Source organism: Pelodiscus sinensis, chromosome 1 (genome assembly GCF_052426305.1).
Source record: "Pelodiscus sinensis isolate ZL-2025 chromosome 1, ASM5242630v1, whole genome shotgun sequence".
NCBI lineage: Eukaryota > Metazoa > Chordata > Testudines > Trionychidae > Pelodiscus > Pelodiscus sinensis.
The window spans coordinates 195425093-195451618 of record NC_143052.1 but is presented as its reverse complement, the minus strand read 5'-3'; the positions used below and the strand labels follow the sequence as shown (position 1 = coordinate 195451618).

The 26526-nt window shown below is 40.7% G+C and overlaps 2 protein-coding genes across 2 annotated transcripts in view; one reads left to right on the top strand and one right to left on the bottom strand.

Annotated features, from left to right (window-relative positions):
* Positions 1 to 22076, bottom strand: part of UBASH3A (ubiquitin associated and SH3 domain containing A) — a 43359-nt gene extending 21283 nt beyond the window's left edge. The window contains exons 1-6 of the mRNA XM_075912231.1: positions 21900 to 22076; positions 18931 to 18984; positions 16484 to 16670; positions 10955 to 11153; positions 8527 to 8696; positions 7423 to 7631 (exon numbers count right to left, since the gene is read on the bottom strand). Coding sequence (XP_075768346.1) covers positions 7423 to 7631; positions 8527 to 8696; positions 10955 to 11153; positions 16484 to 16670; positions 18931 to 18984; positions 21900 to 22012 — 932 coding nt within the window. The 5' untranslated portion in view covers positions 22013 to 22076. The remainder of the gene's footprint in view (positions 1 to 7422; positions 7632 to 8526; positions 8697 to 10954; positions 11154 to 16483; positions 16671 to 18930; positions 18985 to 21899) is intronic.
* Positions 22077 to 24243: 2167 nt separating this feature from the next.
* The window catches only part of TMPRSS3 (transmembrane serine protease 3), a 46991-nt gene continuing 44708 nt past the window's right edge, over positions 24244 to 26526 (top strand). The window contains exons 1-2 of the mRNA XM_089776232.1: positions 24244 to 24261; positions 25415 to 25559. Coding sequence (XP_089632358.1) covers positions 24244 to 24261; positions 25415 to 25559 — 163 coding nt within the window. The remainder of the gene's footprint in view (positions 24262 to 25414; positions 25560 to 26526) is intronic.

Sequence of the window (26526 nt, the reverse complement as noted above, 5' to 3'; positions counted from 1 at the left end):
CTTCCAAGTGCCTCAAAATAGATTCCTTAAGGATCCCATCCATGATTTTTCCAGGAACCGAGGTAAGACTGACCGGCCTATAGTTCCCTGGATCGTCCTTCTTCCCTTTTTTGAAGATGGGCACTACATTTGCCTTTTTCCAATCATTCGGGATCTCTCCTGATCTCTATGATTTTTCAAAGATAATGGCCAAAGGCTCCTCAATGACATTTACCAACTCCCTCAGTACCCTTGGATGCATTACGTCCGGACCCATGGATGTGTGTATGTTTAGCTTTTCTAAATAGTTCCTAACCTGTTCTTTACCCACCAATGGCTGTCCATCTTCATCCCATCTTGTGTCACTTAGCGCATTAGTCTGAGAGCCGACCTTGTCCATGAATACAGAGGCAAAGAAAGCATTGAGTACTTCAGCTTTCCCCACATCGTCTGTCACTAGGGGTATGTCTACACTACCCCGCTAGTTTGAACTAGCGGGGTAATGTAGGCATACCGCACTTGCAAATGAAGCCCGGGATTTGAATTTCCCGGGCTTCATTTGCATAAGCTGGGCGCCGCCATTTTTAAATCCCGGCTGGTTCGAACCCTGTGCCGCGCGGCTACACGCGGCACGAACTAGGTAGTTCGGACTAGGCTTCCTAGTTCGAACTACCATTACTCCTCATTCCACGAGGAGTAACGGTAGTTCGAACTAGGAAGCCTAGTCCGAACTACCTAGTTCGTGCCGCGTGTAGCCGCGCGGCATGGGGTTCGAACCAGCTGGGATTTAACAATGGCGGCGCCCGGCTTATGCAAATGAAGCCTGGGAAATTCAAATCCTGGGCTTCATTTGCAAGTGCGGTATGCCTACATTACCCCGCTAGTTCGAACTAGCGGGGTAGTGTAGACATACCCTCGGTTACCTCCTTCATCCAGTAGGGGCCGCACACCCTCTCTGATCACCTTCTTCTTGTTAACATGCCTGTAGAAACCTTTCCTGTTATCCTTACATCCTTTGCCAGTCGCAATTCCAATGTCCCCCACATGCTACTTGTCCACTGAGTGAAGAGTGATGGAGCTAAAGCTTCATCTCTCTCCCCCACCACTCCTTGGTGGGACAAGTAGGTGAGTACACATGCTTTTCCTATACAGTCCAATCTAAGGACTGTGTAGCTCCAGGCAGAACATAAATAAGGTCTTAGTCCAAGGGTATGGTTCCTGTGCCAAATTATTTTATACACTTACCATACCATGCTGTTTCTTACCTAGGAACAATCCTAAATAATATTAAATGCATATTAAGTTATGGTAAGGAGAGCATGTAAACCCTCTGAAATGTGTCAAACAGGAAATAATACAGTTAGCTCCCTCCCTTCAAGGATAAAGCAAGGACTGTTTTGCAGCTTTTTGTGTAAACTGTTATCTAAAATACCATCTGCAGAGCTTGCACCTACAGAGCAAAGTGCAGCACAGAGACAGCTGCCTTTGAAATGAGGTAAAATCATCAAGATTATGGTGGCACCTATGTGGGAAGGCAGCCTCTACATTTCCTCATTTCTAATTATCACTGTAATCTCTCTAACAATGAAAAACAAGAGGAAAGAAGATGCCAATCAGTAATGCAAAATATTTTCTTCTAAAATTAATTCTGATTTTTAAGTTATACAGGAACCAAAAAGCCTCTGCAGCCACATGACTTTTATTGTAATGTATCTAAGCAGTCTAAAAACAACTCACACCAAAATTTGATATGAAAAATGTTCCTGGGTTCAAGCTTTGAATGACAAATGGCAGTGTAAAGTGACTACACCTGAGTAATAATCATTTATGTCTAATGCACAAATTCGTCTCTAAACTCTGGAAATAATTCATGAACTCTCAAATCAATAGGACAGGCACTTTTATCCTGTGACACTGATGCAGGGGAATAAACTGGTGAGTAAATGCAACACAGAGCATGGAAGTGGGAGACACTCCAGTTGCAGTCCCCTGCCTTGAAGTCCATGGATACCCTTGTGCAAAAACTGGAGACCCTGCAGTTTGAAAGACAATACCATGGCAGCTGGAGGGCACAGATGTAGAATCATAGAACACTAGAACTGGAAGGCACCTTGACAGGTCATCAAGTCCAGTCCCCTGCCCTGATGGCAGGACCAAGCACCGTCTAGATCATTCCTAATAGATGTCTGTCCAAACTGCTCTTAAATATCTCCAGAGATGGAGATTCCACATCTTGCTAGGCAATTTATTCCAGTGTGTAACCACCCTGACAGGAAGTTTTTCCTAATGTCCAACCTAAACCTCCCTTGCTGTAGTTTAAGCCCATTGCTTCTTGTCCTATCCTCAGAGGCCAAGGAGAACAATTTTTCTCCCTCCTCCTTGTAACACCTTTTTAGATACTTGAAAACTGCTATCATGTCTCCTCTTAGTCTTCTCTTTTCTAAGCTAAACAAACCCACTTCTTTCAGTCTTCCCTCATAGCTCAGGTTTTCTAGCCTTTTAATCATTTTTGCTGCTTTTCTCTGGACCTTCTTCAATTTTTCCACATTTTTCTAGAAATGTGGTGCCCAGAACGGGACACAATACTCCAACTGGGACCTAACCAGTGCAGAGTAGTGTGGAAGAATGTCTTCTCGTGTCTTGCTCACAAACTCCTGTTAATGCATCCTAGAATCATGTTTGCTTTTTTTGCAACAGCGTCACACTGTTGACTCATATTTAGCCTGTGGTCCACTATGACCCCTAAATCCCATTTCTGTAGTACTCCTTCCTAGACAGTCACTTCTCATTCTGTAGGTGTGAAACTGATTGTTCCTTCCTAAGTGGAGTACTTTGCATTTGTCCTTATTAAACTTCCCTTTCTGTTTACCTCAGACCACTTCTCTAGTTTGTCCAGATAGTTTTGAACTATGAATCTATCCTCCAAAGCACTTGCAACTCCTCTCAGCTTGGTATCATATGCAAACTTAATGAGCGTACTCTCTATACCATCATCTAAATCATTGATGAAGATATTGAACAGAACCGGTCCCAAAACAGATCTCTTCAGAACCCCACTTATTATACCCTTCCAGCATAATTGTGAACCAGTAATAACTACTCTCTGAGAATGGTTATCCAGCCAGTTATGCACCCACTTTATACTAGCCCCATCTAGGTTGTATTTGCTTTGATTATTGATAAGAAGGTTATGCGAGACTGTAAGAAATGCTGTATTAAAGTCTAGATATACCATGTCCACTGCTTCTCCCCTATTCACAAGACTATCAAAGAAAACTATCAGATTGGTTTGACATGATTTCTTCTTTACATATCCATGCCGACTGTTATCTATCATCTTTCTTTGTCTTCCAGATGCTTGCGGATGAATTCCTTAATTACTTGCTTCATTATGTTCCCTGGCAAAGAAGTTGAACTGACTGGTCTGTAGTTTCCTGGGTTGTTTTTATTTCCCTTTTTATAGATGGGACCTATATTTGTCCTTTTCCAGTCTTCTAGAATCTCTCCCAACTTCCATTACTTTTCAAAGATGATAGAGGAGGTATCTGAGCCTTTAGTTATCAGCTCCTTGAGTATTCTAGGATGCATTTCATCAGACCCTGATGACATGAAGATATCTTAATTTTCTAAGTAATTTTTAACTTCTTCTTTTTTTATTTTGACTTCTGAACCTATCCCATTTCCTCTAGCAATCAGTATGTTAGGCATCCCTTCATCATCAAACTTCTTGGTGAAAACCAAAACAAAGAAGTCATTAAGCATCTCTGTTATTTCCACATTTTCTATTAGTGTTTCTCCCTTTTCATTGAGCAATGGACCTAACTTGTCCTTGCTCTTCCTCTTGTTTCTAATATATCTGTAGAATGTTTTCTTGTTACCCTTTCTAGATTGGGTTCCTTTTGCTCCCTCACATTTCTAATTTTGCCCCCACATACTTTGTCCTAGTTTTCACTTTTTATATGACACCTGACACCTTTTTTATTTTTAGATCATTCAGGAACTCCTGGTTAAGCCAGGATGGTCTATTATTGCTGTCCTTCCTACCTTTTCCACACAGTTGAATAGTGTGCTTTTGCACCCTTAAAAAAAACGTTGAAAAACTGCCATCTGTCTTCAGTTGTTTTTGCTCTTAGTTTTGCTTCCCATAGAACCTTACCTACCAGCTCCTAGAGTTTACTAAAGTCTGTCTTCTTGGAATCCATTATCTTTATTTTGCTTTTCTCCCTTCTATCATTCCTTAGAATCATGGACTTTATGATTTCATTATCATCTTCACCCAAACTGCCTTCCACTTTCAAATTCTCAACCAGTTCCTCTCTGTATTTGTTAAAATCAAATCTAGAACAGCTTCCCCCCTACTAGCTTTTTCAACCTTCTGAAATAAAAATGTTTCAGATGCATTTCAAGAACTTGTTGGATAATCTGTGCTTTGTTGCGTTATTTTCCCAACAGATGTTTGGATAGTTGAAGTCCCCCATTACCACCAAAACTTGTGCTTTGGATGATTTTGTTAGTTGTTTAAAAATAGCCTCATCCACCTCTTCTGTCTGGCTAGGTGGTCTGTAGTAGACCCCCTCGAATGACATCTCCCTCGTTTTTACTTTTAACCTAACCAAGAGTCTGTCTCCTATGTCCATCGTCACCTCAGTCCAAGTATACAGTTTTTTTAATATATAAGGCAACACCTCCTCCTTTTTTTCCCCTACCTATCCTTCCTAAGCAAGATGTACCTGTCTATACCACTATTCATGTGTATTATCCCACCTAGTCTCTGTGGGTATGTCTACACTACCCCGCTATTTCGAACTAGCGGGGTAATGTAGGCATACCGCAATTGCAAATGAAGCCCGGGATTTGAATTTCCCGGGCTTCATTTGCATAAGCCGGGCGCCGCCATTTTTAAATCCCGGCTGGTTCGAACCCCGTGCCGCGCGGCTACACGCGGCACAAACTAGGTAGTTCGAACTAGGAGTCCTAGTTCGAACTACCGTTACTCCTCATTCCACAAGGGTTCGAACCAGCCGGGATTTAAAAATGGCGGTGCCTGGCTTATGCAAATGAAGCCCGGGAAATTCAAATCCCGGGCTTCATTTGCAATTGCGGTATGCCTACATTACCCTCCTATTTTGAAATAGGAGGGTAGTGTAGACATACCCTGTGATACCTGCTATGTCACAGTTGTGTTTATTTATTAGCACTTCAAGTGCTTCCTGCTTATGCCCCATACCTCTTGCATTTGTATACAGGCATCTAAGATATTAATTTGATATTGCCCCCCAGCTCTGCCTTGTCTCTCCTTTATCTCTGCTATTATAGTCCATTTAGCTAACATTCTTCAGGGTGTATGCCCCCTGTACTCTAAGATGATGTTAACAGACATTCCTGCACGATTAACCTTGTCTATACTTTTAATCCAAAAGATGTGATCACACGAGACCCTTCAGCTATAGAATCTCCAGCATCTTTTTCTGCAGGGTCTCTGGATTTCTCTATTTTACAATATGTTGAATGAAGAGAGCATGAAACAACCTGGATTTTGTTTTCCATTGGCATTTGGTTCATGTCACAAGAACTAATTCTAAGACAACTTGCTGGGCCTTCCTGTGCAATAACATTTTGCACATCATATATGGTCATTTGAAATTGATAATTTAAAGTAAGTCATGCAGATTCAGTGAAACAATTAGGTACCTAAATCATTATTATGGAGTTGTAGTCATTCCATCAAGGTGAGAGTTCTTTTTTTTTCCGCTTAAAGCCAGGATTCAGTCTCTTTGTTTTATATAAAGAATACAGTGCACCTTCCCCCAAATTTTCCATACATAATCTGTTCAGTGATGCTAAGTTTTCTATGAATTTAGAAATATGTATCAGTTTGAGTTATAATTATTCAAATGTCAGCCATTTAAGAAAGCTTAGATTTTGTGTCTCATTTTTTTCAGCTCAGTCTTGGCAAAAGGAATGATTTTTGACACTGAACATTGACCTATTTGTACATTTTAGCAGCATTGAAGAAAATGGATACTTTAAAAGTTTCTTATTTTATTTCTGATTTATTGAAAATATGCAATGTTTTTATCCATCACAATGTTAGTTTTGCTTCAAAGGAATACTCTTGAATCTCAGTTTTCATTTTCTAAAAAAAGAGAGATGTTCTTATTTCCTATGGTTGCTAATAAAATCTTCAAGACGAAGTGTTTTAGTCACTGGTGAGGAACATTACATCTTTTATTCACCATCTAGCAGTGGCTCCCTTTCACAAAAAACAGGATCTCATTAAAAATGCCCAAGAACCACTATGTAGCTGGGGATCCTTTCTAATATTAAAAAGCCAGGGAAATTCTTATACAAGATCATTATGATGTGTAGCAGTAAAGGCTCTGTGTGTGAGTGTGTTTTCACCAAACTGCAGAAGTGATACTGGAGTACATGTGGGTAGGCAGGAGTCTGATGTTTGTGGTTTGTGGAACGTTTAAGAAAGGGGGAAATGGAAGACTGCTTATTGGGGCAGAGATAAGATTGCGGTGCAAGATCACATGATGATTATTTCAGAAGTGGGTGTCTCTCCTTGGATGGAAGAGTTGAAGGCATTCATTGTCAGATGCCTTAAAATTTTGTGTCCTTTGTGACCTTTTATGAGGTCTTATGTCATGTATATTTAACTGATGCACAGTGTATAGTTATGTATGAATTTATATGGAGGTAGTAACCAAAATATTCTACACATTTTCCAAACATCATAAGACGACATAATTCTTGTTCTTAAGAACTTAAATATCATTAAAGAAGGTGAAATATGGGGGAAAGGAGGCATCCCACACACAATAGGACAGGCTTGGTATTTAATTTTGTTGGTTTGCTTGTTTGTCTTTGTTTTGTTAAGTTATGGGGGTAGAGGTGGGATACAGGGAATGACATGCGAGAACTAAGGGCAAATAATAATTGAAAAAAGAAAGGAAGGTAAAGAGAGCTCCACAATTCATCTGCGTGCTCCATAGGATCAGCATCAAACTTCCTGCAGATTGGCTTAATTAAACATATATAAGTGACAGCCTGACACAAACTCTAAACTCAAACCTTCTGCCCCCTAGTCTGACTGTTCCTTGAGGACTCCTGAACATTCAGTAACTTGCTCTTTGTAATTGTGGGTGACACCACACTATAAAAATGTGTACACTACATGCTATGTTGTGTACAGATCCTAGGCCTACACTGCCCAGAGTACCACTCTCACCTCCTCATTTCCCAAGTAGTGTTAAGAGGCCCGCTTCCTGATTGTCAGCAAGAATTAATCAGAATCTCTGCAGGGTTCCAATATCTACCAACAGAATGGATCAAACCCCCTCTCTCACTGTATTATCGTATACAAGAGAACTAATATGGAACAGTACCTATTTCCATGCATGTATACCACTGGAAATTATGGAGAGAAGATTTACTAACCTATGTTTAACCCAAGTATCTGACTCATTGGCTTTTTCAGTGTAGTTTTCAGGAAGAAATCCTCTGCAGCCAGTCCGGTGTGAAGTACCAATCACCCAGCCATCACTAACATCGAATTGTTGTGATCGGTCAACATATATCAAATCCCCAGCATTCAGCATTAGTTCATCAATGTTCTGAGGCTTGTATTGGAAAAGTGCTCGCAAGATCTGGCAGGGGATTAAAAAAGAAACAACTTCAAATGCATATCAGATCTCATGTCCAGAATATTTATGTTATAACTAATGGAGCATTTCAGAGAATTGCTGCTTAACTATGTACCACAAATTGTTTCTCTTTGTGTGTGTGTGTGGTAGCTTATACTCTAATGACATTTTCCTTTGTCATATAGAGAAAGAGTGCAGTGGGCTCTTACAATATATATACAAATAGAGATTAGATCAATAAAATCTTATTTTGTGTAACAAATGTAGAATAGTTTTTAAAAAGACAAATATTTGCAGGTATGTTTTCCATAGTTTACAATTATCTGGCATATAACTTGACTATGATTGTGAGATGCTACCATAATTCAAATAATAAGTAATAATAGGTTGTACTGATCTGGCTGAAAAATGGTGAAAATGCCATGAAAGCATTTCGATTTTTTTTAATGAAAAAACTTTAAGTTGAAAAATGTTGACCCAATTCTAATAAAGAATCCTTTGAGTAGAAGGATCATTATGAGCGTAGTCATGTCCTATATTAGGGTCTTCAGCTGCTACAGACTCCAAGGTAGGTATGTTTTTATTGTTGTGCAGTGATATTGCCTTCTTCTTGCTTATTTTCATATGCCATAAAAGACTAAAATGAAATTTTCCTGTGTAAGTTTGGAATTAGATCTGACTGGTGTGTATATCAAGGTGCCATACAATGCCACATGGTTATCTTCCACTGATTTCAGAATACAAATTTTCAGCCAAAAGAAGCACCTTGCATTGTAATGTATACTGAAACTATGAATTATGCACACATATATATTTTCATAAATTAAAAAACAAATCTGCTTTAGAAATACTTTGAAATACATGACAACAGAGAACTAAGTAATGTTGAATGTTGTACCTGGTAATTTACAAAGCGCATATCTCTAGAATACAGAGCAGCTGTCCACAGGCAGTTCTGTCCAGGGTTGATAGATTTGGCCAATTGTTCCAAAGTCTTTTGATGGTGAGGATAAAATTTATGAGCCAGAGTAAGATGCAGCTGCTTTGTGCAGGGTTTTATATGGCAATCTAGGAATAAAATCAGAATCCTATAAGATCACAAAATGAAGTGATGTTTATCTAGACTGTTTATTTACTACCTCAAGGCAGAATTTTATTCCACAGGCTTCTGCACAGCACATGAAGCAACGTAGCAATCAAAGGCAATCTGTCAGACTCTCATTCTGTTTCCAAGTGAACATTCTTAATGCGGTGAGTGCACAGTTTACCCTTGCTATAAAAGAAAGTTATTTCATTTCTTGCTGGTTCACTTAATAAACACTCCCTTATTTTTGTCCATAAAACATTACTTCTCAGAAGTGAAAGTACCATCCACCAAATCCCGGTGCTAACCATCGGTTGGTGCTCAGTCCACTGGGGCTTTGCAGTTGCATATAACTCAGTGGAGGTACTACCTCTCTCTGATGCAGCTGCATAGTGTCTATGCTCCATAGCCACATGTCCCCACCACAAAGTCCTTTGCACACTTGACTCCTCTCCATTCCCTGCAAATGCCCTGCCATATACAGAAACCAGGGTTCTGAAGGATGACATGACATGGGGAGGCAGTGCCTCACAACTGAAGCAGTGGCCTGAGTGTAAGGAGGAGGTGGCATTACAGAGTGTAGAGAATGAATGGGATACGTGGTCAAGAAGGAAGTGCTTAGATAATGGCTTTGAAATAGGGGCCCCTCCACAGTCCAACTGTCTCCTTTCCATGAGGAGATAGTTTTGGGCTTAAGGATTCCAACCATCTATTTCCTCTCCTCACACAGGAGCAGCACTGGTTGCCTGTAGCCCTAGACCTCCAGGAACCACTGTAATCTCAGGGGCTGGAGAGAGGAGGTCGGGATCGATGGAAATTGCTTGGCGGGAAATGCATGGCTCCTATCAGCAGATCACTTGAATGCTGATGTGATGAGTGCTGAAGAAAACTCTAAAACAGACAGATATATAGATTGATTCCCCCCTTTGACCTCTTTTGTATCAAGCCTTACAACACCAACGCACTACCAGACCAGTTTTTGTTTTTTAAGTTTAATCTGGTTATTGTTAGGCTATCTATGCTCATCACTGTAGCATCCAAGCAATCCCAGACCTGCATGGCAAAGTCCTTAGTTGACTTTGCAGAGTCTTTGGTTCTTCTGCCTTCTTCAGCATAAGAAACCTTGCTTAGAATATATCCCTCTTTTCCTCTTATTCCAGTGTAAAATGGGCCCTACAAATGATTAAATGTAATTTTTGGCATTCTTAGCAATATTTGTCAACTTGATCAGTGACATAAATGAAGTCAACACTATCTCAGTGTGTCATATCTCAGACAAGCAGTTGTCAAGGATCACCTGAAGCACAGGTCCCTGAAGGGAAACCATGAGAGCTGAATAGTCCATGCGGGCACTGCAGTAACTCCAGACATTCACAGCTCTGTCTGGGTGCCCATTGTTCTTCCTGCTTCCCTTCTTCACCGCATGACCTTGTCACCACAACATCACCAAAAGCAAAAGGGGCTCATCACCTTCCCAGTGCTGTAACTGAAGTACAGAGCCAGAGGATCTGATACAATAAGGTTTTGGTTGATGGATTCCTTCTGGACTTGTTTTCTCTTGAATTTCCTCTCTTCCTCATCCATGATCATAAATCTCACCATTGTCCTAAACTATGAGCCAGGCATCAAGTTTAAGGGTAGTAAAGTTTTATATTTTCTTCCCATTTCCATTTTGGAGGCTAAGAACATTAATGTTTTACATTACGCTTCTAATGTATACATGAATTTATCTAAAAAACAACAAAACAAAACAAAGAAAACCCAACCCTTGACCAGAAACTGCAGTTTAGCAATGCAACACTGAACAAACATCAAGCCAGCCTCAGAAACAATGGAGATGACCACAGTTAAGTGCCAAAATAGACACATATACAAGGTAAGGGATTTTCCAGATAATTCTACCCAGTAATTGCCTAAAACATTTTTACTAAGTGAAGGCTTTGCTTAGATTTCTTAAAAATAATTAGAACACTATGAACTGTTTTTTTTATGAACTGCCATTTTATACAGATAGCTTCCAGGAAAAGAGATCTCTTAGGCTGATATGTTGTCCTGGTTGTATTGAGTAAGTGAGAAAGCAGCACTCAACTCTTCTCAACCCCTCAATTTCCCCAGGCATGACTGTTTCAAAACTCTGGGGCAGGATGGTTGCATTAAGCTAATAATAGAATCTGATCTGAGTCCCATAAGAAATTCAGGAGAGTCTTAAATTAGGACAATTTCCAAATGACATTGATGGTACCTGCCAAGATCGAAGCCTCAGTAGCAAAAGCCACAGCAAACTCTTTGATGACATTTGCATGGGCATCATTAATGAAGAAACCAAGGTAGCTGACAGATGAATGTAGTGATAGAGAAATGACTGGTGGGAACCAATTTAAAAACCTGTCACCAACTTTCTTTAGGGCTTCATGCAGGAATTCCACTTTCTGGTCTTCACACTAAAAGAAAACATATGAGGAGTATGCATTACAAACTGCCAGGGCACCCACTGCCTCATAAACAACTCCTATTGGAAGGTATCTAGGTCATAAAACCACTACCATAATTCAGTACTGAGTGGCACTCTGCCTGGCACTAAGAGCAGAAAGAACAAGTACTGAATATTCATAGAGATTAAATTATTCCCTTATCCCTTGAAATATTCCACCTAGAACAGGATTGAGATACATTCTATGGAAGCTTGAAAATGATGCTGACTATGTATCGTTTCTGTGGTCAATTCAGACTTTTACATTTGACACCTTTCATGAGCACTACATTCATTTCAAATTCATAAATGTTATTTTCCTATAAATGCCATCAATAACCAACTCATAGCACAGTATCTGACACTTTCCTATGAAATTTGTTCTCTTTATTTTGTAATCTCAGCAGCATTAGAGAGTATGAAAGCATTATGAATATAGTTTGTTTGTCCAACTGCTCCACCACTGCCCTTTCCATGTTATTTCTATAGATCTCTGAAGAAGCTAATGGTGAAGTGCTGCAAGGATGCTAATGTGCAACTTTGCCAGCAATGAAGGAGACTTTCAAAAGTCTCTAAAACCTGTACAGATCAATATAGTTTTAGTGATACCTCTAATATTCCTCTGTTGGAGTTTACACATTGATCCTTTTAGAGTGGAGGGGAGGCAGTACCTCACTATGCTGTTTAAGCCTCATTCTGTAGAGAGCATCCCGATAGTCATAGCGGAGGTTATTTAGAATATACTGTCTTTGCATTTAGTAAAAACCCTGCTCAGAGGTCAAATTTTCAAAAGTACCCAAGTTAATTAGGAGCCTAAGCCTCATTTTCAAAACTGACTTAGGTAGTAGGGATTTTAAATCCCATTGATTTTTCAGTTAGACTTAAGCACCTAACAGTCATACAGCAAGACACACAGTAGATAATATGGGCACTGTAGATAACTAGTATTGACACACTGAATTACACTGAAGCAGAAAACAATTGACTATGCATATGTAATTATTGCAACTAACTAACATGCAGTACAGTTACTGCATAAAAACTCAGTGTAAAATCATCCCTGAGTGCAGACAAGGCTTTACAAAATAATCCCTGTGTGTAGACAAAGCTTTACAAAACCATGTAAGTGAATTTCCTACCTAAAAGCTTTTGAAGATCCCCCGGGCACCTATCTGCATCTTTAGACACATAGGGTGAGTCTAAACTACATGGCTCCGTCGATGGAGCCATGTAGATTAGGCTGATCAGCAGAGGGAAATGAAGCAGCGATTTAAATAATCGCGGCTTCATTTAAATTTAAATGGCTGCCGCGCTGAGCCGACAAACAGCTGATCAGCTGTTTGTCAACTCAGCGCGCTAGTCTGGACGCTCCCCCTGACCTGAAAGCCCTTTATCGACCTCCCTGTTATGCCATGTAGGATGAGGTTTACTGGGGAGGTCAATAAAGGGCTTTCATGTCGACAGGGGAGTGTCCAGACTGCCCCGATCTGCCGACAAAAAAGCTGATCAGCAGAGCGAGGCAGCCATTTAAATTTAAATGAAGCCGCGATTATTTAAATCGCAGATTCATTTCCCTTTGCCGAACAAACAAATCTACATGGCTCCGTTGATGGAGCCATGTACTCTAGACGTACCCTTAAATATGTACATCTGTCTCTAAACTACTTATTTTCAAAAGTTTCAAAGTGATAGCCATGTTAGTCTATTAGGGTACGTCTAGACTACAGGCTTCTGTCGACAGAAGTTTTGTCGACAGATACTGTTGACAAAACTTCTGTCGACAAAGAGCGTCTAGACTACATTGAGTTCTGTCGACAAAGCAAGCTGCTTTGTCGACATGGTAGTGTAGACGCAAAGGACAGTTTACATGCAATAACACCTTCTGTCGACAGAAACTCTGTCGACAGAAGGCGTTATGCCTCCTAAAATGAGGTTTACCAGCATCGACAAAACTGCTGAGTTCTGTTGACGTTATGTCGACAGAACTCAGCGGTAGTGTAGATGCAGGTATAGTTTTGTCGACAAAAGTCCACTTTTGTTGACAAAACTCTGTAGTCTAGACACATCCTAAATGTCTACACAGCAGCGTTATTTCAGAATAATTGACGTTATTTCAAAATTACAAAGAGCGTATCTATACAGTAAGCTATTATTTCAAAATAATGTCGAGCTGGAGGACTTCTTACTCTGACTCCTGTTACCCTCATTTCACGAGGTGTAAGAGAAGTTGAAAGAAGAGTGCTTTTCCTTAGACAGCACCAAAAGACTAATTAAGCTATTTTGACTTCAGCTATGTAATTGATGTAACTGAAGTTTTGCTCTGCTGTGTAGACATGTCCTAAACTGTAAAAACAAAAAATACTCCTGTGGTACCTTAGGGTATGTCTACACTACAGCGCTAATTCGAACTAACTTAGTTCGAATTAGTTAATTCGAACTAAGCTAATTCGAACTAACGCATCTAGAACTAATAACTAGTTTGAATTAGCATTTTGCTAATTCGAACTAGCATGTCCACATTAAGTGGACCCTGAACCGGGGTTAAGGATGGCTGGAAGCAGTGCCGGCAGGGCATCAGAGGAGGACTTAGAGCGTGGAGATGCTGTCTCAGGCTAGCCGAGGGCTGTGCTTAAAGGGACCCGATCCCCACCCCAGACAGACAGTTCTCAGGGGTGCCCCGCTTGCAAAGCAGTCCTGGCTTGGAGTGCCCTGAGTGCCCACACTCGGCACATCACAGCACTCGGCCATCAGACCGGCTGCACTTGCCGCAGGCTGCCTTCTGGGGAGAGGGGACAATTGGGGGCTGCAGGAGAGCTTCCACCCCCAGAAGCCCGCAGAGCCAGCCCAGTCCTCCCCATCGGGGGCTCGTACCACATTCCTCCCTCACCTCCTTCCACTTACCCTTCCCTAGTCCCCTTCCTGATGTACAAAATAAAGAAAACGGGTGGTCAAAAATAGAATCTCTCTTTATTGAACAAAACTCGGGGAGACTGGGAAAAGGAGGTGGGAGAGAGGAAGAGAGAGGGTGGGAGAGGGGAGGGCAACTAAAATGATCAGAGGTTTGGAAGAGGTCCCATATGAAGAGAGGCTAAAGAGACTGGGACTTTTCAGTTTAGAAAAGAGGAGATGGAGGGGGGATAGGATAGAGGTCTATAAAAGCATGAGTGGGGTGGAGAGGGTGCATACAGAAAAGTTCTTCATTAGTTCCCATAATAGAAGGACTAGAGGACACCAAAGGAAAGGAATGGGTAGCAGGCTTCAAACTAGTAACAGAAAGTTCTTCTTCACAAAGCAAAGAGTCAACCTGTGGAACTCCTTGCTGCAGGAGGCTGTGAAGGCTAGAACTAGAACAGAGTTTAAAGAGAAGTGAGATCAAGTCATGGAGGTTGGGTCCATAGAGTGGTATTAGCCAGGGGGTAGGAGTGGTGTCCCTGCCCAAAGTTTGTGGAAGGCTGGAGAGGGATGGCACGAGACAAATGGCTTGATCACTGTCTTCGGTCCATCCCCTCCAGGGTTCCTAGGGGAATAGGCGGGTGCCTGCCTCTTGCAGTCCCGGGCAAGCTCCCAGGAGCCGCCAGCCTGGTCCCGGGAAGAGGGGGAGGGCTGGGGGGCATCGGGTGGGTGGCTCGAGACGTGCCAGGTGCAGGGTCTGCTAGCTGGGTGCTGGCAGGCTTGCACCTGGCACGGGCATCGTAGCCAGCCCATGCCCCTTTAAGGAGTCCGGGGCCGGGAGGGGGGCAATAGAGTTTCCCTGGTGTTGGCCAGAGTGACCACCAGGGAAAGCTGGGGAGGGCTAGCCTCCCACTAGTTCGAATTAAGGGGCTACACACCCCTTAATTCGAACTAGTAAGTTCGAACTAGGCTTAGTCCTCGTACAATGAGGTTTACCTAGTTCGAACTAAGCGCTCCGCTAGTTCGAATTAAGTTCGAACTAGCGGAGCGCTAGTGTATTGCCTATCAAAGTTAATTCGAACTAACGTCCATTAGTTCGAATTAACTTTGTAGTGTAGACATACCCTTAGAGACTAACAAAAATATATAGGATCATGAGCTTTCGTGGGCAAGACCCATCTGATGAAGTGGTCTTACCCATGAAAGCTCATGATCCTATATATTTTTGTTAGTCTCTTCGGGCTACGTCTAAACTACACCCCTCTGTCGGCAGAGGGATGTAAATGAAGCACTTTGAAAATGCAAATGAAGCAGGGATTTAAATATCCCGAGCTTCATTTGCATAATCACGTCATGGCGCTGTTTCAAACAAGCACCATTTCGAAACTGAAACCACAGTTTAGACATGGGTTTTATTGACAACAGGGCGCCTTTTTGAAAGATCTTATACTCCTCTTTTTTTGAGGGGTGTATTTTAGACATAGCCTAAGGTGCCACAGGATTACCCATTGTTTTGACAATAAGATTTAGGTTCCTACGTTATTTACATACTTTTGACTACTTTGCCCCATGGCAATATTAAGGTATAGAACATGAGCTGCTATGGGCAGGACTGCAAATGCAGCACCAGACAAAGCAGGAAGAAAAAGCAGACAACCAATTTTATTTCCATTGCTATTTTTAGTATGTGGAACTTTCTCAACAGTGAACTTAGCGCAGTTACTATTCTTCCAATCAGCATCCAGAACCAGTGTGAAACAAATGCACAGAGGATGTTATATAGATAATGTATCTGAGGGTTTGCTTTTCTCCGCATTCTACATATGGAACTGCTTACCTAATTTGCATGCTCAGAAAGCAAAATTAGATACTACTGACTACTTGCAAGACAAGTTTAAATGATCGGACCACAAAAAAGTCTATGTCCAGCCACTCTGCTCTCATGAAACGTGAAAATCTTCCTCTAATTCCTACGTCTAGTCCATAACATTTTTTTGGTTCATCATATTTCAGTGTCCACCATCCAAATATTTTTACTGATATTTGCAAATGTAGAGGAAATAAACACAATCACCTTAACCTGTGTCCAAGCATAGTCTGTTATGGTTTACTGTTGCTAGGTTTTTAAAACATGGCATTTATTTGAATCCACTGAACTTTGCATAGGGAATCTCTTATCCATATAATTTTTGCACATATCATTTGTGCATGCAAGGGATGTGTGGCTAAAAATCAATGTGCACATAGAAAACAATCACTCCTGAGTTTCTATCAATTCTGCAAGGATCATTAGTCCAAAATAATTGTAAGAGCAAGTGAAAATACATGATCAAGAGAGCTCAGATTTCAATCTCAATTTCCCATTAGCATGCTGTTTGTGCTCAATGGAATTGTTAAAGACTTTCTTACCGTAAAGAAATCACAAAGCGTTATGTGTGGAAAAATCTCATGGGCTCTGTTTCTTGCACATTGGTTCTTGCTCTCTTTCCAAAATTCCTGTAGTCTGTCATGCAAGGGGCCAGATGGGCACAAATAGAGAGCATACTCCTGAGGGATTGGATCATCCAAAGAAGGATCATTACAATGAGAGTGCAACCTGAAATTGAGAGTGTGTTGTACAGGGTAAATTGAGGAACAGTTGTATATAATGAAGTAAGAAGAGATTAGAACTAGTAAAAATTCCCTCCCCCCTCCACAATATTTATTGATGAGATAAGGTCTTTTGGTTTTTAAATGAAAACATTCATTTATTTTGAAACTTTAAAATGAGAACATAATTTTCAGGTTTTGAAAATAGAAAACTCATAATATTGTTGGTTTTCTTTTCTCCCCAATTTTGTGTTTTGCCACTGGAAAATGGAAGAAAAAGGGCAGGGAAGGGGAGGGGGAACCACCCAAAACTGAAAAAGAAAGGGAGGCAATTTTGAAAAAATAGGATTAAAAATCCACAAGAATTCAATTGGCATTTTTATATACCTCTAGTTAAAACAACAATAACAAAACAGAGAGAGAGAGAGAGAGAGAGAGAGAGAGCATTCTCTGAAATTAATAAATCATGCTCTAATCTATAACAACAATCATTCCGCTTTGAGAACTGGAGCATAATCTGCTTCAGAATTTTTCAGTTCACAGCATGAAATCACTTCCAAAGGAGCTTGTTTTATAGTATATCTGTTGACCGAGACATGTGCTGGAATGAACATGCAATGCACCACTTGATCACCACTCTAGATGTTAGAGACAAGTAAATGGCACATATCACCATATTTTATACCACTATAAACCCAGATCTAAAAAACTCCAGAACCATCTTTCTTGTGGCGTAAAGTCTGAATAAAAGTAATAACTTCTATCATCTCAGCCTTGCTGAAAACTACAACAAAGAAAAATATACAAGAATGCATATTTCAACGGCACAATGTTCTGATTTTAAGCCCTTGTATCTGGATGAGTAACTGAATTTTCTCTATATCGCTCCATTTGGAGCAAGACAGGTTCCTTTGTAAGAGGCATTGCTGTGGCTGGGTGCTTTTTTATATTTCTTCTTTATCTCAGATATCAGCAGAACTTGTGGATTTGAGATTTGACTCAGGCCTGGTCTATATTTAAAAGTTAGATCAACCGAGCAATGTCACTCAGGATTGTGAAAAATGTTGTAGCTTGAATGCCATAATGGGGTCAGAATAATCCCTGCTGTAGACATGGTGACATCAACAGAAGAATTCTTCTTTCAATATAACTACTGCCTCTCAGAGGCGTGAAATAATTACTTCAATGGAAAAGCATCTACACTATGATTCTCCAGTGGTACAGCTGCAGCATCGGAGCTGTGCCGCTATAGTAGTGTATACTGTAAATATACTTTTAGATTTGGGATTTAAATAAATAAATTTAACAAAATAAATCAGCATCAGCCACATCTCATTATTCTATCATCAGTATCTTGAGTGGAGGAAAAATTCAGATAACCCAAGGGTAGCAACTGATATTACCCATGATCATGATTCTTATTTTTAAAACAGCAAATGCTTAAGTCATTCAGCTTGATTTTATAGCCTTTTCCCACCTGAGGTTGTGGGGTCCATCCAGTTGTGCCCTTTAACCCAACATGTTCCAAATACTATTACAATTGTAATCTCTCTGGTTGTGTCTACACAGCACCCTAAATAATGTGCTATTTCTAGCCATCCCTTATCCCTCGTGCAACGAGGTTTACTGGGATGGCGAAATAAATGAGCCCGTTATTTCAAAAAAAATTTCAAAATAACAGGTGGCTTGTGTAGATGCGGGGTAGCTATTTCAGGATACTAGAGGTAGACGTACCCTCAGATCTTTAATATCTCCTTTTCTTCCTTTGCCTTCCTGTCTTCATGGGCTGAGTACCTATACTTCCCACTCTGATCCACAGTCATTATGCAGTTCTGTGAGAGCAAGAATTGTTTTGTGCAGGAGTGGAGGTGTGAGAAGTTGGAGATATTTATAACATAATGATTCCTCACAATCCTACCTTCTTTGAACACGTCAATATTAAGGGATCATGACAGTATCCATCCCCCACACCCACATGTTCTCTCATCTTCCCTAAAAAAGAACCATCTTTTAGGAAACAAAGTTACTCTGCTCTGACTTTACTTTGTACTTTTTGCAAATAATGTTATACCCACAAGAAATACAATCAAATAAGACTAGTCTCATAAAGCAAAATAAAGATGAACTCAGATTTTATTTCATTTTTACCATAAATTCTACTAAATTCAAATCCTGGGGGGGAGGGGAAACAGCCCATAAGCAAATACATTTAATTTGGTTTCATTTGATAGTACTCCACGGGGAACTGTAAATCACATCATTCTTACCACTTGGAAGCCTCTTCTACTGTCTTGTGTCCTGTAGCAGCCAAAGCTTTATTCCTAAGAAAAATAAAGTGGAATCACAATGAGAAAGAATAGACGCAGCAAGATAAATGATAAATTCTCCTTTGAGGTCTGGAGACTTTTCTTTAATACACTGCAGAAGCATGCGTCATATAGGCCCACATTATTATTAAAGATGCGGCCAAACAAAATCCCAAGTGTAAGCACTATCGAAGCAAATCAGAACCTGAGATCCAAACACTCTTATATTTAGAATCTGGATCCACATTTTCCCAAAGGATTTATTGTTTGGATTCTGCCTATGGGCGAGACAAATTTGAGCTACAAATTCAGGGAATTTGGTTCAGGTCATGTCTAATACGTAATTACTGTTCTATGGAACCAAATTATGCCAAATTCAGTTTTGAGAGCAGTATGTACCTATACATACACATCTTTGAGACCGAGAGTGGAGTTTCTTGGAGTGGTGGAGATGGGGAGAAGTCCAGTAGAGGAAGAGGAAGCTGGACATTTCAACTTGGACACATTTCTAAAACTCACTATTACTCTTCTGTTTCTTTTGCAATACCCAAGAGACAATTTTTGATGCACATTGAACAATATGTTCTGCCTGCTGGGGCCTTGAACTTAAATTTGTACATTTAATTCCCTTCTGTTCAAGTTCTTATACGGCATCCATCTTTGCAGTATCTGTGCACCTTCTGGCAGTGCATTAAGCAACATGTATTTGTCTCATGTGCTTCTTTCTGGCTTCCTCTCGCCAGGGAGCAAAGTGTATGTGGACTTGTAAATACATAATGACACGCTTTTCTTACTTAGGACAGGCCATGTCTTTTTATTACTGAAGGCTCAACATGGCCAAAATACAACCCTTAATCTTTCCCTCTTGCCCTCCCCACTGCTTACGTTCTTGAGCACTGAGGACACCACCACAATTCTTCCTGTCACTCAGACCTATAAACTGGGGGTTAGGTTTGACTCAGACCTCTCCTTATATCCTATGTGCAAATTTTGCAGATTCTTTCTGCAAAACCTCTCTATTGTATGGCCTTTCTTGTCCCTCCTCATGGCTAAAATTCTCACTCAAGCGCTCATCATAGTGTACCTTGATTACTGCAACATCTAGGCATGATGGTTGCAATCATACCCCTTTCGTATCAATGCAGGATGCTGCTGGTTAACACTATTTCCCTAGCTGGTTACTTTGCACATGTCAGTTCTCTCTCTGCCTTCTTCCACTGGCTTCCCTTTCTCCACAGCATCACACACAAGCAGCTTGTTTTCACTTCCAAGGCCCTTCACAATCCATCCCTTCTCTAACTATTATCTCCCATACACTAGTAATAGGTCACTTCCTGCCTTCTCTTTGCCAATGCCAACCTCCATCCACCCACAGATTACATTTTCAAAAGAGTTTTTGTGCTTTCTCCCATGAAACCCCTGAATCTTGGCAAGAGCTCCTGGCCAACAACAACAAAGCCAAGTCATTGATCCTCCTTTATTTACTTCCTTAAAACTACCCTTTGCCATTAGGCCTATAAATAAACTTGGCAATAGCTAGGCAGCTGGGGAGCAGAGACCTCTGCCTATCATACCAGTCATCATTGCTCCATTATTTCCTTGTGTCAGTCTGTATCTACCTGTTGCCTCAACTCATTTTTGGACTGTAAGCTTTTCAAGGCAGTGACTAGGTTTTCATTTGTGTTTGTATCGTGGCTTGCATAGCGGTATCCTAGCCTACGACTGGGGTTCTTATGCACTTCTTCCAAACAAATAACAGACAATAAGGCAATGTAATGCAAAAATGGATCCTAGGTCTACAAAGATCTCTCAAACAGAAAGCAGAAGAGTTCATATATATATATATTGAAAATACTGTTTTATAAGTAAAACAAACTACCAGATCACTGTCTGGACAAGCTAATAACAATTAGTACTGTGCAAGCCAAGAGTTGGGGGTTAGTGTGTTGATGAGATTCTATGTGATTCCCATTTACACTAAGGTACCTTTAAACTGCTCCGATGCAACTGGGGCTTAGTGTTTAAAAAGAGACTCTGGCTCTACAGCTCTAAACCATGCAAGATCGGGCTATCCTACGATTATTTCCCTCACAAGCTGGTTTTGGCCAGGCCAGGAAAGTTAGTCATGGCTGAAATCAGGAACTGCAAACTTGCGCTAAAATGTCTAAACTCAGAAAGTTGTTCAGTTCAAATTTTAAGCAAAAATCCCGGTGACTTTTTAAATTTTATCCAGACCTGCTCCGTGCTCTGTTACCTTTACTTTAAAAAAACAGGCATACATCCACCAGTAGCAGCAACATGTTTTAAAGACGATTTGAAGACTTTACAACACAGCGCTCAATTCTGAAAAGATGGCCCCTCATTGGCATTTAATTTTTAACATGATCTTAAACTAAGATAAATACTTTATGGGTTTAAAAAAAGTAAAAATGACAATCACGTTGAATAGGTTTAGATGCTATTTATAAACAGAAAAACTATGCCTTGTGAAAAGTAAACCCTGTCTCCAAAATCCTACATACGGTAAGATGTCTTTGCTATGTCGTAGAATCCAGTATAAGCTATAAGGTATCTTTAAACTTACCTGCATTACAGCAAAAGTGATTAATGAAAAATATGACCTGTTGTAGGTAATACTGTGGGAGATTACTGTTCATGTCAAGTGTTTAACACGTTTTACAATCTCTCAACCTGAAAAGTGGATAGTTATTAGATCTTAGATATAAAAATGGATGCACAATAGGTTCTTTTTAGGTTTAGATCAACACCCCAAAAATGCTATAAAAGAGGCATAGACTAGGAGATCTTATCTATATACAGAAACATCCCTGTCAAGCAGATGCCTGTTTTCTCTGTTAAAAATGCAAGCTGTGCTCAAATTTTTATGAGAAAATTATTTTAATATCTTCAGGTAACTTAATGCTACTCACGCTGTATGTGCAGGGAATCCCATAGATAAGAGGGATTCTAGTACAGCACAGCTGCTTCTCTTTTTGACTTTGTTCAAGACCTTCGAATATAGTTGTGTTTCAGCCACTGCCATCTCTTCCACTCCTGTGAATGTAAGTTCAGTACAGGCAGAAATTAGTAGAGAGAGAGAGAGAAAGAGAGAGAGAGAGACAGAGAGAGAGAGAGGGAGGGAGAGGCAGCTAAGATAAAAAACCTCAAACCCCTTGTGATCTTTTTGAGAAACGCTGATATCCTGTTTGCACAGCATGTTAGTCTTTGCATTTTTATTTTAGGGTGGTTGAAAAGCAAGAAAAATATGCAGTCTTCCTATGCCTGCCATAGGTTGTAGTAAAATCGGACTAACCCAGTACATGTCCACAGCACAACAGAGTGCACAGTCAGTGCACATTGCTACTATCAGGGCACTGAATCTCTTCCTTTCAGATCACCATTTTAAATGCACCCCAAAGCAGTAACGAGTCAGTGAGTGTGAACTGGTGTCAGGCATAGGTTGTTCTGTGGTGTACGTGAAATCAATTGGTGGTCTGAGCCAGGTTCTTAGCAGACAGATTTCTGCCTCACAAAGCTAGCACCACAGCTAGGTCCCTTCTCGGCTTCCCCATCATAGAAGCCAAGAATGAAATGAGCATGGAGGAGGAAATATAATTTCTCCTTTAAGGTACCCCCCCCCCCCCCCCCAGCCAGGTTTGAAGCACATAGATCAGTGGTTTTCAAACTTTTTTTCTTGTGACCCAGTTGAAGAAAATTGCTGATGCTTGGGACCCAACATAATTATCTCTTTTGACTAGAGTGCGGGCTCTGGGAAGGGGCCAGGAATGAGGAGCCTGGGTTATAGGAGGGGGCTCCAGGTTGGGGTGGGGCTCAGGGTGGGGGCAAGGGGTTGATGCTCATGGTTGGACATGGGCTTACTTCCAGTGGCTCGTGGTCAGCAGCACAGTGGGGCTGCTAGTGCAAGCTTCCTGCCTCTTCGGGCACTGTGGACCATGCTGTACCCCAGAAGTGGCCAGAAGCTGGTCTGGCTCCTAGGCAGAGGCATAAAAGCAGCTCTGCACACTGCTCTTTGTCCATAGGTACAGGCACCCCCAACCAGTTCCCATTGGCCAGGAATTGGTCAGGGTAGGGACAGCACATGGAGTTCTATGTCCTCCCTCCTCTCAGGAGCCAGATCTGCTCCTGGCTATTTAAATAATTGCGGCTTCATTTAAATTTAAATGGCCGCCCCGCTCTGCCGATCAGCTGTTTGTCGGCAGATCGGGGCAGTCTGGATGCGCCGCGGTCGACAAAGAAGCCTTTGTCGATCGGCGCAGGTAAACCTGGTTTCATGAGGCTTCTTTGTCGACCGCGCATCCAGACTGCCCCGATCTGCCGACAAACAGCTGATCGGCAGAGCGGGGCGGCCATTTAAATTTAAATGAAGCCGCAATTATTTAAATCGCAGCTTCATTTCCCTCTGCCGATCTGTCTAATCTACATGCCTCCGTCGATGGAGGCATGTAGTCTAGACACACCCTTAAAGATGCCTCCACATCTCACCCTGGAGTGGAAACTTGAACTTAAGTCAGGTCCTCGGGGCTGAGAATCAGGGAATTGTGACTTGCTCCCTAACAGCCTTCCCTCAGGCATAGTGGGGAATCAAACCTAGGTTTTCCAAGGCTGAGCTCAGGGCAGCTGCGGAGCAAATGAACAATTTCTCTCAGTACCCCAGGAAAAAAATGGGGGAAATGGAAATATCAGTCATTTCCAGGCATAGATAAGCCAATTCTGATTTCACTTCTGCCTCTAACTGAACCCAAACTCAACATTGTGCCTGGCGGATGCATTTGGCAAAAACCACACAAAATTCACACAGAGCTATGCAACTAGGTGAAGGGCCTGGTTTGCCAGACTAACTAGCTTTGAGGGGCTCATTCGCCAGAGCCCAGAATTCTGGCGCATGCTTTTCTCCAGCCACTTTATTTAGGAAAAATGGAACAGGTAAGCACACCTATGACTCCATGTTTGGAGAGTTTCCCTCTCAGACAGGTTCACGAAAAGAACCACAATATTACCTTACCTGATTACACTGATTAAAAAGGTTGCTGATTCTTTGCCTTCCTGCTATGCATAGTCATGTAGGCTACCTGATATCAACGATCAGGTTGAATTACACAGACTACAGTAATAATGTCGTTTGCTACAGTGGTTGAGCTGGCAGTTCTGGGTGGTTTGATGAAAATATTTCCTGAGTGGACTGGTTGAACAACAGCTAGATTTCCATCTGGCTTATTACTATAATGAAAAGAGAACATATTTTTGTTTTTAACCATGGCTTCTCAAGAAGAGGTGAGTAGCAACCTAGGACAGAGGAAATAACAATCTCTATTATTCTGTAACTGTATGTCATGCTTCTTAATACTGTTTATTTCCAGAACATGGAACAATGAAGGTATTCTTTATGTTCAGAAACCATTTGCAGTAAGATGCTTTTTCCTTATTTCTGCACTAAAACAGCAGTTATATAATATCTCTTGAAATGTTTACTCACCAGGAATGTATGCTATATCTGATAGAATGAGAGAAAGGTTTTATTTGGGTAAGTAATGCTTGCTGGATGGTGAAAAGATATTCTGTTTCTTAAAAATGCTGTCAAACAAGAACTATGCTTTGTCTAAGGTAAACATTTCCTGGGCCTTATATTTTAGATTAATAGCATACTAGCTCCTCAGACTTTAATACAATTACTCCTGATTACACCAGTGTGAGTGCAGAATTAGACCCACTGTATAATTTGATTGTTAGAGCAGATGCCAAAGTTTTCTCTATCCTATCCCTTCATGTCCCTACATTTTAAAATGTAAGGCTTATTTACCCAGAACTATATTTTAGCATTTTATTTTCAGTTTGTGATAGGCATACAAGATGCAAAAATTCTTCAGCATAAGCTAACTGGGAAGTCAGATCAGAACAGGCTTTGCACAGTTCATAACTTGTACTTCCTTTTACTTAACAGTAGCAATTAAAAAGCATCCTGTAGAAAAGAAAATGCTTTGACGTTTAAAGAAGGAACTTGTCAGAATTTCTTGATGTGGTGAATGAATTACTCTAAATAACTGTGGTTATAGGCAGACCTGAGCAACATTTTAGTTTCAGTAAATTCCTGGTTAATGTTTGCTAATTAGGGATCAATTTGTGCAATTTGCTGAGTGCCCTGACTCTCACTGAAGTCAATGGGAATTGCATGAGCTTCTCAGTAATGCACTGAAGCTGCTCAGCATTTTTCAGGATGAAGCCATTTTTAAGCAAACAGAGAAAAAGCCTGAAAGCTGTCCATGGATTTGCTTTGTATCAGCTGTTCATTCCAAAAATGTGCTAAAAGCAGAGCCCCTCAACAAAAAACAAAATAGAATAAAATCATCACCAGTAGAAAGGCATTGGAGTGGTATGGTCCAAAAGAATAGTTGGTTTTAAAACTGACTTCTGTTCTTTGTGGAGCCAGGTACTGGAGACAAATCCCAATACTGCAAATCTTGAAATCACCTCTGTTACAGAAGACAAATTGCCAGTACCTGAAGTTAATTTTTTCTACAAAAGATTTCTCAGCATACAACAAGCAAAAGTAGATCCCAGTGCAAGTGAACACGGTAGGGATTTTGCCTTTTTTTGTTTTGGTTTGGTTTTTTTGTTTCTTTGTAATGTGTACATTTCCCTTGCAAAACTATTCTTACACAAACACTGTGGGTAATTTTTTTCATTACTGAGAAAAGAAGCACTTATTTTTTCACTAGCTTCATCAGGGTACGAATGGGTAAGGACTTTTTTTGCCTGGGCGGATATGTTTCCATGATATTTTTGCAAAGTTTCATTATTGATACAGCTTCAACCAGGTAGTAGATGATTTGTTTCTTACTTAAGATATGACACAATTTTGAATGTTTGACCTGAAACCTTCCAAATCTGGAAATCCATATCATTAGAAACAGGCAATATCGATCAGGGATAGCACAATAGGCAGGTTGGTTATATTCTGTAGCCTGACCTTGTTCCCATTGAAACAAGGGACAAAACACACGGTAGTTTCAATGAGAACAGAATCAGACCCAAGGTCAGATAACGTGATATTAATTTATACAGACTGTTTAACTACTATAGCTCTGCAAAATATTAATCATGACACCTGAAGCCAGACAAAATTTAGCTGATTTCACATTTTGTTTGTCTCAGGGTACATCTACACTGCACGCTTATGTCAAAATAAGCTGTTGTGGAATAGGTGTTATTCCCTGTAGAATGAGGTTTACAGATTTTGGAATAAGCCATCTGTCATTACGAAATTATTTCAAAATAACAGAATGGCTGTGTAGATGCTCGCATTATGATTTCAAATTAACGCTAGTTATTTCGAACTAACAGTGCAGTGTAGATGCACCCTAAGAGACCCACTCAATTTCCACTGTTTGCAATTTTACATGAAACTGGGTGAAACTCAGAAGTTTTGTCTGAGCTTCAAGTTTTTGCAAATCCAAAATTCAAAGGTAAGTTCAGGGATAGAGTGGATGAATCAAAACTGAAGACCTCCTAGATATGCAAATGGATGAGTTTCACACTCAA